We start from the raw sequence: 12,914 nt of genomic DNA, 5'->3' as shown, positions 1-12,914 counted from the left end.
ATCACAGTTGGTTGTCAGTTAAAAAAAATGAATATTAAATATAGAAAACGTAAAAAGACTCCAAAATACACTATAGAACAACAAATAAAGACAAAGAAAAGAAGCAGGAAACTAGTTAACCAACTCTATAACACAAAATCGCTTCTAGTCATCGATGACGAAAAATACTTTTGTTTTGCAGGGGACAACATGCCTGGAAATTCTAAATACTACACAAACAACAAAAAGACATGCCCAGAAAGTGTTCATTTTATAGGAAAAGAGAAATTTCCAAAAAAATTATTAATGTGGATAGCCATATCTGACCGTGGTATGTCAGAGCCATTATTTCGCACTTCCAAGGCTGTAGCGATCAATTCATCAATCTATTTTAATGAATGTTTAGAAAAACGACTTCTTCTATTTATTCACAAGTATCATGGAGACTTTAACTATTTATTTTGGCCAGATTTAGCAAGTTCTCTTTATTCTGAAGATTCTCTAAATTGGATGGACCAATATATCTATTACGTTGATAAAGAATCCAATCCCCCAAATGTGCCTCAAGCACGACCAATTGAAAACTTTTGGGGACATTTGGCACAGAAGGTTTACGAGGGAGATTAGCAAGCTTCAACAGAGCAAGTTTTGATTGATTGCATTAAACTAAAACTACAAGAAATTGATTTAAAATTTTTACAGTCGCATATGAAAGACGTCAGAGCAAAATTGAGATCAATTGTAGATGGTGGTGTTTTTTCATATAAAAAATAATATATTTTTATTAAAAGATAAATGCTTTATTTAAAAAAAATATAATAGTAGTTTGTTTTTTTATCTATAAATAAGTTATTGACGTTTTTATTTTGTCCGATAACTTCCGCATCACCCGTTATTATATGATATAATTCATTTAATAAAAAATGTTAGAAATAACTTGTTGAATGGAAAAAAAAAATTGTTTTTCTTTCTTTTTCGTTTAATTTCTTCAGAGACGAAGTTGAAGTTCCAGCTGGTTTTATTACTTGGGATTTATTTCATAAAGTTTATGAAAAAGACCAATTATTAAATGGAAACATGAAAAAAGCGAGGAAAATTAATTATCAGGTCACTCATCCCGGAAACAATAAACATGTTAACTTTGCATTAGTGATTCTTGATGAAACAACTATAGTTGCGATACTAAGTTAATTTCCTGAAAGAAATGATGCAGCACAATTTTTATCATTGTTTCATAAGTTATTTATCACACTTAATTCAAAGCAGATGTTTAATACATCCAATCAGCACGGCAATGCTGCTGTAAAAGGAGATAAAAAAACCCCACATTTTATAGAGAAATTGCAAATTGGATTGAAATTTGGTCAACATGTGAATATTTTACTTTAACCAAACAAACTTCTCATGCTCTTATCACAACATTACGTGCAACTGCATCTCTTATTGATGATTTGCTTGAAGAAAGTATACAATTGTTCTTACTTCCAGGTTACAAATTGATCCTTTAGAGCTACGCTTTAGTAAGTATAGACAAATGAGCGGTGGTCGATTTCTTGTAAGTCTTTAAGAAGTTTGCAACAGTGAAAAGATTTTAGCAGTAAGAAGTCTTTTAAAGGAAGATATTATGCAAGATATTGCATTGTTGTTTTCAGAGATATTAGAGTGTCAGCTTTCTGAAGATAGCATGAAAGTTGCTATTACTATAGCAGGCTACATTGCTAAAAAAATGAAAATGTCTATCTTGTGGTTAAAAAATGGTTTCTTCAGACAAAGATGTTCATAATAACGAATATCTGAAAATATTATATCATCCAGAGGTGGACAAATATGTCCAAGTCAATCCTTGTCTATTCTAGATATTATTTCTCCTATTCTAATCAAACATTGCAGTTATTCTTTATCAATTAAAAGTTTTGCGGAACAAATTTTTAAGATTTATTATAGCAGTGTTGGTTTTACATGGGAGAATCACCAAGAATGGGGAATTAAATATAGATCTCGAATTGTCATTAATATTTTTTATAATAATTTACAAAAAGAAACTACAGATTCTGTAAGAAAAGATCAGGTAAAAGAGTTTAAAAAAAGACAAAGAACTGATAGCTAGTGCTAATAAAAGAATTTTTCTCAAATCCTTAATACATATAAAATTACAAACCTTTGTTTTTATTTCCTTATAAGAGTTGTAAGTAGTATTTGCAATTTGTAAGTTTGTTTTAGTAGTATTTTGATACATAGCTATTTGAAAGCCTATTTCAGTATTTCATATGTTATTGGAATATACTGAAACAGGGAATCAGTTAGCGAAAAACATTGCATAGCAAAATGTAATTACATGATGATAATCTCAAGTATTCCTCAACCATTTTAATAAAATAAACATTTGCTGTAAAAAAACTGGCCTCTTAATTTTTTACGGAAAATGCAACAAATCAGGCCGTAAAATAACAGTAGGCCATGATATATATATATATATAATATATATATATATATATATATATATATATATATATATATATATATTTGTGTAGATATATATATATTATGTATATATATATATATACATATACATATATTTGTGTATATATATATATACATATATATATATATATATATATATATATATATATATATATATATATATATATATATATATATATAAATATATATACAAATATATGTATATATATATATATATTCTTTTTATATATATATTATATAATATATATATATATATACATAATATATATACTCTTTATATTTATATATATATATATATATACATATATATATATATATATATATATATACATAATGTATATGTGGTCTAATATATATATACATATATATATATATGTGTGTGTGTATATATATATATATATATATATATATATATATATATATATATATATATATATAATATATATATATAAAGAATATATATATTATGTATATATATATTATATAATATATATATTATGTATATATATATTATATAATATATATATATAAAAAGAATATATATATAAACGAAATATATATATATACATATATTTGTATATATATATATGTGTGTGTGTGTGTATATATATATATATATATATATATATATATATATATATATATATATATATATATATATATATATATATATATATATATTTTTAAAGATTGCATTCATACTCTCATTATTTGACAAAACAAAGATGGGTGATGCTCTATTTTCAAATATAAGTTGCTCTCAATAGTATGGTGCTAAACCAAAATTTATGAGGTTGACACATGTTGTTTTGCTTAATGCAAACTTTGATTCTATTGTACTATCATAGAATATATATTTGAATATTTCATTTAAATTTAAGCACGACCTTGAAGAAAAATGTGACATTACAACATTTAAGATCCATGTTATTTCTGCCTTGGTAACCAGAGCTGGAGATTGATGACCCTCTATAGTAGGTTGTGCCAGTTTGTCATTTAAAACCTTGTTTGAATTAGGAAAATGTTCTTGTAAGTTAACAAAAGCTGCTTTTAAGTTATTTTTTTAATTGTTCTTTACATTATAAACACTTTATATACATTTTAAACACTTAAATTCATGAATATAAGATTTCAATTGCCAAAGGGACGAGCATATGCGAAATATTTCTAAAATAAATATCTTGCAAATGTGAGTCGAATACTTTACCACTACCCTACTACTGCATTGGTCCTAAATCCTAAACACACTTTTATATTCCTCGCAATCAAAAAAGTAAAAGCAAGTACATTCATATAAAGATGTTTTATTAACATCAAATGCATAACAAAATTATTTATTAAAAAACCACAAAGTCGTTTTTAGTTTCAAAATGTCGAATTTCCCTGGATTTTAGTTTGGTCAAAATATATTTATGACGAGCTTCCCTGCCATATACTTGGTGACTAGCCTCTGTAACTAATTTGACAGCGCGTTCTATGCTCTGCACATGAGAAGAAAATTCAGATAAGTTCGGAACTTCTTTAGTTGCAATTAGTGCATCGATTTGGTCATCCTTCAACCATATTGTTGATGCCGGTTCACTGCTTTTCTTAAAGTCAATTAATTCTGTCCAAGAAGTTGCTTGAAAGTTTATGTCAACATTAGCAATATTTGTAACACGGCATTCTTTATCTTTACTTGTCCTGAGTTTTTTAATGACTAGTAACGCCTGTTCCCTTATGTTAGAATCTTCATCTCTAAGCATACAATATAAAAAGTTCTCAGGCAATAGACAATATGAATTTTTTTTTAGATTTTTAAAACAAATATTCTGTATTTTCTCATCTTGCTTTCTTATCCGTTCTGTCATTTTAAAGAATATACTCGGAGAATCCATAAATTTAGAAGACCTTTTGATAAGAAACCAAATGTATGCATACACTTGTACAATAAAATTCACAAGCCTTATATGCTCTAGACTTGGTGCTTCAGTACGAGTATACAAAGCCATGATTCGAATTGCTAAAGTCAACCATCTTGCGTTGTTTAGTGGACCAATTTTTCTTCTAAAAAATATGGGATTAACAAATCCTTTAGAAATTCCAAGACAATATTCAAATAATAGTCTTTGATCGTGACTTAAATCATTAATTACTTCAATGGGAATATTTAGTACCTCCACCGGAGTATCAATTTTGGTAAAATTCACTTGTGGGTTAAGATGGAAATCTATAGAAACTTGCTTTCCAATAGGTCCTGAAAATTTATTTGGACACTTCGAACTGCCATCAACTATTTTGAATACTTTTCGAAATGGAAGTTCATTGTGATGCAAAGTACATGCGATAAGGTGTATTTTTCTTTCTAATTTCTTTTCTAAATATGCAATAACTCCAGTTTTGAAACCTGTGTTGACATTAGTATTATCAAGAAAAAGAGCTTGTACTGAATTTAAACTATCATACTCTTTCAGAACATTATATACAACTTCACTATGAAGTAAACCAGTTACACCATTTGATGGAAGATTTTTATGAGAGAGATATGAACCATTTTTAAAATTATTTTCATTAGTAAAAGTTAAATGATGTTCTTTTTCAGTAACTCTCGACAAGCGAGTTTCTCCATTTTCAATGACATTCTTAAACTGAAGAACATTTATATCATCTTTACGATCAACATCCAAACACACCAAGTTACTTAAATTATTATCATGTTGATCAAGATATGGATCTTGATATTATTTTCTTCTTCTCTCTATAAAACAACTCAAAGTATTATATTTAGCAAAATATCATATTAAATGGTTTGTAAATAACCATTTATATAAACTAATAAATAAAGAGATATATTTATATTTGTTTAACTTATATAATGAAATAGTTTTTACCTCTCAATTTTGCTTCGATCTACAACTTGATTCGAATCTCCATGTTTAATGATTCCATAATCTAGAAGTAGAGCATTTGCTAGTGCAGCTGCAGTACGAGATGAGATATCATACCTACAAATAAGAAACTATGAAATAAATAAACAAAACTGAAAAAGCATAGTATATTATCAAAGTATATTATCTATATGTGATCCCTTAACATTCTATATTCACCCTCTCCTCTCCTACTGGGGATGAACAATGAACTTATGATTTTTTTTCATACTTTTAATATAGTATATCTAAGAAATTCTCATCTAAACTCAATATATATGAAAATTTTATATACCTGACAGCCTCCATTGCAAATCTATCAAGTTTAATTAAATTATATTGTGAACTTTTTAATGGATTATATTCTTCCTCAGAATCATTTACCTGTAAAAATACTTAGTATTTAAAATATAAAAAAACGACCATATATCTCAAGCAGCACACTTTGTAGGGCCAACATTTAAAAAATGTTGAAATCGTTAAAACAAAGCTGTTTTAGCGTTGCCCCAGTGTGCTGTTTGCAATATATATATATATATATATATATATATATATATATATATATATATATATATATATAAATTAGATAAAACGCATTTAATTTTTTTCTTATATTCTATTATCATATTCAGAAACCTTCCTGATAAACTTACAGATGGTGACACAATTTATTTAAGAAAAAAATTAGATAAGTGTTTTTACTAATTTACTATTGCTCTGTTCTTTAAGAACATTGAGTACTCATTTGTAGGTTGTTATAACATAATTTATATATATATATATATATATATATATATATATATATATATATATATACATATATTATATATATATATTATATATATATATATATATATATATATATATATATATATATAATATATATATATATATATATATATATTATATATATATATATATATATATATATATATATATATATATATACAAATATACATACATATGTTACCAAAACATCTGGATCGGATGCTGAAACTTCAGATATGTGACCAGAATCAATCAATGAGTTATGAGCATAAGGCATTTTAACATGATCTATAAGCTCTACTTGACCTAACCTTTCCGGAGTAAATGTACCAGATTTTAAATTAGCCTTTCCTAGCTGATAAATACCTTTTGGACCAATCTTGTTTCTCTGGTCACGAATATATGCCCTGTCTTCAGAAGGGACCTTAAATATAATTTTTAAAAATAATCAACTACTTCAGTTTAATTGAAGTGAAATCAAAGTATAATAAAAAATTCTTAGTACAATAATTGCAGATTAAAACAACAAATATTCTAATATATACAATAATATATAAAAAATTTAATCAAATACCTTTCTAGTTTTACAAAGACACAAGATGTGCTCTACTTGGCAATTGATGATGCTACACTTAACATCCTTGTCAGTCGCTAATTCACAAGTACATGATGATATATCAAATAGTTTATCTAAAATCATATCTTGATACTCCTTACTTTTAGATTTACAACGTCCTCGGTTTATAGATTTTACTCTTTCAAAAAGATTTCTTAATTTTCTTAAGATTGAATTTCTCTGAAGAAGAGGTAGACGTGGGTTTACTTTATTCCACAAAGTACTATGAGAATTCTCAACCTCTTCTAGTAGATTCTGTTTGGAAATATTTTGGTTATTGCTTTCAGTAAAATAAAAAAACTGAACTACTTGACGAAATGTTGGAAGATCAGCTGAAGGCATTTCTGATGGGAGGCCTCCGTATTTTAAACTATTTTCCAAACGAGTTTTCCTGGATTTGCTCTTAGGCATTTTTTTCTATAAATTGTTTTGCTATTAATAAATTATAATTTAAAAATCTAAAAACAACAAAACAATGTGCAATGCGCATGCCCACTTTGAAAAAAAATCAAAAAATGGCGGTTTTCCTCGAAAATAGATTAAGTCTAAATTAATGTACATTTTTGTGAACCAGCCATTTTCCAGGCATTATTAGCAAGTACATGTTATACATTTTATTATTATTTTTTGATAATCTATTTACTCCAGGGTTACTATAGTTCTGATTCCAAAATCACTCCACCCTACTGGCCACCCTGTATATAGACTAATACAAAAAAATATATAAACAAAGTAAAATAACTTAAGGTGGCTCACCCCTATTAAAAATAAATTTTTTTTTTTTTCGAATTATGCTATTTTAAACATTAAAGTACAAAATCCATAATCAATTTTTACTATTATGTGCTTTAAAAGTAACAAAAAATACAATTATTGTGATCAATGCACTTTCCTACTCCTTAGCAACGCCTTAGCAACGGTGTAAACAACTATTTTATTAATTACTTCTTGAAGATTACTAGAAACTTTGAAGTATTTCTCAGTGTTAGATCTATTATGCTTATGTTAAATCTATTATGCTTTTCTACTGTTCTACAAAATGTATCATTTTAAAAAAATGTGCTCTGTTTCATTATTCTAATGTATTTTAACTGAAAACTTTATGTCTGAATTTAACTGAAAACTATCTATCTGAATGGCAAACAAAAAAAAATAGAGTTAGAAATTTAAAGAGAAAATATCTAGGAAATAGATATTCAAGGAAAGCAAAGGAAGTAATTGAATGCAGCATGAAATCAGAAACAACAAGTGCATCAAAGCTTAAGAAAAGACATAACTTGAGTGCTGAAACAAATTGTGATTCTGAAGTCGACAGTTTTTTCTTTATATGTAACTTTAGAATTATTAAAAATATATTTGAGCGGTATTCTACATGCAGTGAGTGTAATAGCAAGCTAACTGTTTTGCATAATAAATCTGTATGTATGGGATTTTCTATTGGAATTATTATACAATGTTCAAACTGTGACTTTGAAAGTACATTTTATTCATCTCCATATATAAATCAAAGTTCAAAACCTGGTTCAAAACCATATGAAATAAATTTACGTGCTGTTATGGCATTTCGTGAAGTTGGACGTGGTAACGAAGCTATGTCTACTTTTACTGCTATAATGAATATGCCTCCACCTCTTACGAATCACAGTTATGACCTTACAAACAATAAATTACATAAAGTTTATAAGAAAATTAGTTTTCAGAGTATGAAACCTGCTATATCAGAACTAAGAAAAATGATAAATGCAAATGCTTCTGATGATGAAATTATTGACTGTGGCATATCAATAGACGGAACATGGCAACGTCATGGATACTCTTCCCTAAATGATGTTGTTGCTGGTCTTTTACTTTGACTTTTTTCTGTTCCAGAAAGGGAACCAGGGAAAAAGAAAAAAAGAAAGGGAAAGGGACCCAGATAAACCCCATTGAAAAATACCAGATTTACCCCGTACCGGATGCCCAGGTTAAAACCGCACTGGTCCCGCACGGGAGTGCTTGATGGGTATAGGTAAAAAATACTAAATTTTAAACAAACACTATGTAATTCTAGGTAAACTACAGTTAAGCGGTCGAAAATAATTTTATTTTTTCGTTTTGTTGCGCTCTCGTCAGTAGAGGCTTTTTAAACATTAGAAATTTTAATTTAAATAATAAAAAAATAATAATTGCTGCCCCATGCCAAACCATAAATTGATGTAGCAACAGGCATTAAGCGATCAAATAAAATTATTTTAGACCGCTTAACTGTAGCTTTGTCTAATTTTATTTGCAGTAATCACTTATGTAAAGATTTCTAATAGTTTAGAAATATTGTGGTGCAATAAGAGATGCTATTCAGTTCTGGGCAACAAACAAGCTCTTTTTTTATTTTTAATGTTTCTTAACTTTTAAATAGTTAAAAAGTATAGGATGCCTAATACAGTAAATATTTCAACTTTAACCTAAATAAAAAAATATAAAACAGAGAAATAATTTAAAATATAAATAATTTGCAGATAAAAACTTTTAATAAATAAAATTATAAGAAACAAATAAAAACAACATCTTAGATTTAAATCAAACAAGAATCGAATTAATGAAATAGGTTATATATGGTTAAATATATACATTGACAAACCTAAAAACCATTATATACAATATTTTTTATAAACTCTCTCTTTTTTAAAAATAGAATTTAACAGAAGATATTTTAAATTAGAAAAAAAACACGATAATATAAAATGGCTAACAAACTTAACTACAAGTGGCACTTTCCACGAGTTACTTATCAGAATAACTTAAACTGAATCCTTGTCTTAACTCAAAAAATTAAAAGAAAGACAGAAAGGCGTTTTGTATTCGTAACTTTCTTTAATCCTACAAGCATTAGAACCTTTAACTGCTCTTTGGACTAGTTACGCTTCATTGTACCCTTCTATAACTCCATCTATTTTTAAAAAGTATGCTTTAAGTAATGAGAAGACAGTTTAGGACAGCAGCAACAACAAAAATTTATTTCGACAAGCAGAAAATTTGTGTCTTAGCTTCAACATGTTTTATTTCACTTGATACGTTGTTTGTTAACCTATAAAAGCTCTTATTGAAAATAAACAACACAGAAATCTTATTGTCAATGTCCTGTTGGTGTGAGTGCCTGCTTGGTGGATCATGGCTATGTCAAAGAAAGTTAAAACTACAATTCTAACCTTGTTTCTTCTTATCCTCAAAAGTTGACTATAATAAAATATGATATTATTTGCGTAATTGAAAGAAAAACTGATGCTATTCCTAAATATAGTATAGATATTGATTAAACATGTACTTCCGAAAATAAAAAAATGACTTCTATAAAATCTACTAAAATATCTAATAAAAGTATATCTACAAGCAATAAAAACAATTTTCTGTCTTTACAGATTTTTTGCAATAACTTTTAACAACATAAATGAAAATGCAACAGAAACCCATGTTACATTTACAACAAATGCCCTTCTGATCCTATTAAGTATATTAATTCTAAAAAAGCAAAACTAAGATGCATGGCTTAGCATTAAAAGTCAATTTCCAGCGTTTTAAAGCGTATATGGTAATATGACGTTTGAATGCTATTAGTCAATTGTTAGAAAACTTAAGGTAATTTACTTAATAGTAGTTTAAAAAACAGCACCATGGTCTACTCTTAGAAAAAGAAACACTGTTGTTTTTTAAAACCAGTCTTTAATGAATGCTCTATCGTGTGGTTTCTTTACTTTTACAGAAAATTCAACACATTGTTTAAGTCTTGATGCCTTTGTAGCTCCAAACTTATTACTTCAAATAAAAATTAGAGAAGAAAGTTCGAAAAAGATAATGTCAAACTTATTTAAATTACCTGCCTATTTATTCAAAACAACTTTCAATTGTACGGCTATGAACCAATTGGTATATTAAATCAATTGATATGGAAACCTCCTATCGCAAATTTTGGTACCTAGAAATAAACAACAGCATTGAATCATTAACAAATTTTATATTTAAGTTTTTGACTCTATAAATAGTATAAATGTACTTTGTAAGTTTTGCTTCGAAAAGTGTTTTTTTATTTAAAAATTTTTTTGTTGAAAAAATAAAATAAAAAGAGATTTAAAATTGTTTCAAGACAATTTCATAATTTGATTTATGATTTAACAAATGAAACTATGAAATGCAAAACGCCTTATAAATATTTAATTTAGTATATAATATATATTATTTATTTGTATATATTTTTTATGTACGTTAAGATATCAAATTATAGCAATTACTATATTATACTTGTTCTTTTTTTTTAACATCTTCGTTTCCAACATAGCTGCAAGCAACCACTCTTAGAGACGGATGTTATTGGAGGAGAAAAGATGAAGTTTGTAGAGCAAGATAACGGTTGACAGACAACTTGCAAATTATATGAAGTATTATAACGATTTTATGACAAATAATACGAGAAATTATAACGATTGACAGACAAGATTGCAAATTATATGAGTCAGGAAAATTATTTTTTCGCTTCCTTCAAGATAAAGGAAGCGAAATCCAAAGGACTGATGTTGAACTTTAGTAGATGGCACAAGAAACGCTAGCTATTTAGAGCAGTGCCCATTATAGTATTTGTAGAAAAGAGAAAGAGAAGCAACATTACGACGATGTGATAATGGTTTGTTGCAAGAGCAGGTCCGATTATGTTTACCATGCGTTTTCGCACCTTGTCTAAAAAAGTAAGGGCATCATTGGAACGTCCGCCCTAGATATGGCAACAGTAGGACGGACTTGAGATTTATAGAAATAAAGAATAGAATACGGAGTAAGAAAGTGTCAAGCACAATTAAAGGATGCAACCTTAGCAGATGCTAATTTTGCAATGGATTTGATATACGGTTTCCAGGAAAGATCGGAAGTAAGAGTTAATACTTGAAGTTGAAGGGTAGATGATTCAGTACATTACCGTTCATAAATATATAAAGATCTAAATTATTGCGATAACAATTGGTTGAAAAAATTTGGGTTTTATCTGAAATAAAGTTCACCCGCTACTTTAAGCCCAATACTGTAGTAGAAGTGAGATCCTTTTCAAGCTTGAATGCCCCTTCCAAGCAATCAGAGAGTGTTGGTTTTTTATCATGGCAAGAATAAATGGTAGTATCATCAGCGAACATTGTTACCTTAGATGTTAGAATATTTAGAAGATTGTTAATGTAAATTAAAAAGAGTATAGAGCCAAGGATTAAGTCTTGATGAACCTTGAGTTACAGGATACGAAGAAAAGTGCTTTCCATCGAGAACAACTTTTATACTACGATTGGAAAGAAGGGCTCAATGATCTTAAAGATGCTACCAGATGCACCGTAAGAAGAAAGCTTATGGAGAAGACAAGCATGCCAAACTTTATCAAAAGCTTTAGAAATGTCAAAAGCGATAGCCTTAACCTCTTTTTCTCGCTTTATCTAATGCACAATAAAACCCATCGGTTATTACTGTTAGCAAATCAGCTGTAGAACGAGAAGATCGAAATCTATATTAATGATCAGAAAGTAAATTATAAGATTCAAGATGAGAGATTTGTTAATTAAAGATTCAAAAACCTTGCTTATGATTGGAAGAAGACTGATGGGACGGTAGTTAGAAGAATCAGATCGCTCTCCAAAACTTTTGAAAACAAGGATAACAGATACCGTTTTCCAGCAAGCTGTAAAACTAGACTCTGATAAGCACTTGTTAAATAGTTTTGAAAGTATAGACAACAGCTCCGGAAAACACTTCTACAAGACTATAACAGATATGTTGTCCGGGCCCCAAGCTGTAGAAGAGCCTAAGCAGGAAATCACTTTAGATACAGAAGCTGGAGTGATACAAATGTCAAGCAATGGATCAACCTGCTTGACAGCTATATCAGATAGAACGCAACTAGTGGAATCAAGAGATGATATTGATGAAAAATTTTTAGCAAACAATTCAGCTTTGTCTTTAGGTGAGGTGACAAAGTCTAAGCCATACAAGAGAGGTGGAATTACAGATTTGCCCTTATTATTGATACTGTTAAAGATTCTCCAAAAGTCACGAGAGCCTACTTTTTGTGATGAAACACGAGATTTTATGACCTGAGAATAGTGAACTTTGGTTTTCTGGAGAGTCGTTTTAGATGTGGAAATAACTTTTTGATTGGCAATTGC

The 12,914-nt window shown here is 28.1% G+C and overlaps 1 protein-coding gene across 1 annotated transcript; it reads right to left on the bottom strand.

Annotated features, from left to right (window-relative positions):
- Nucleotides 1-5,109: 5,109 nt before the first annotated feature.
- LOC136086685 (uncharacterized) lies at nucleotides 5,110-7,325 on the bottom strand. Its single transcript, XM_065808940.1, has 4 exons — nucleotides 6,709-7,325; nucleotides 6,337-6,558; nucleotides 5,331-5,750; nucleotides 5,110-5,197 (listed from the first exon to the last, which is right to left on the bottom strand). Exons 1-3 carry the CDS (start codon nucleotides 7,159-7,161, stop codon nucleotides 5,601-5,603), a joined length of 825 nt encoding a protein of 274 aa, XP_065665012.1. The 5' UTR covers nucleotides 7,162-7,325; the 3' UTR covers nucleotides 5,110-5,197; nucleotides 5,331-5,600.
- Between the last annotated feature and the right edge of the window lie 5,589 nt (nucleotides 7,326-12,914).

This window comes from Hydra vulgaris, chromosome 11 (genome assembly GCF_038396675.1).
Source record: "Hydra vulgaris chromosome 11, alternate assembly HydraT2T_AEP".
NCBI lineage: Eukaryota > Metazoa > Cnidaria > Hydrozoa > Anthoathecata > Hydridae > Hydra > Hydra vulgaris.
Note: the sequence above shows the minus strand (reverse complement) of the source record. Positions and strands in the feature narration are given on the sequence as shown.

Excerpts from the sequence above, each read along its gene's own strand:
- LOC136086685 (XM_065808940.1), bottom strand. The coding sequence starts at position 7,161 with ATGCCTAAGAGCAAATCCAGGAAAACTCGTTTGGAAAATAGTTTAAAA. Across the intron at positions 6,559-6,708 it reads GTCTTTGTAAAACTAGAAAG|GTCCCTTCTGAAGACAGGGC; the intron begins GTATTTGATTAA and ends ATTATATTTAAG. Across the intron at positions 5,751-6,336 it reads CATCCGATCCAGATGTTTTG|GTAAATGATTCTGAGGAAGA; the intron begins GTAACATATGTA and ends GTATTTTTACAG.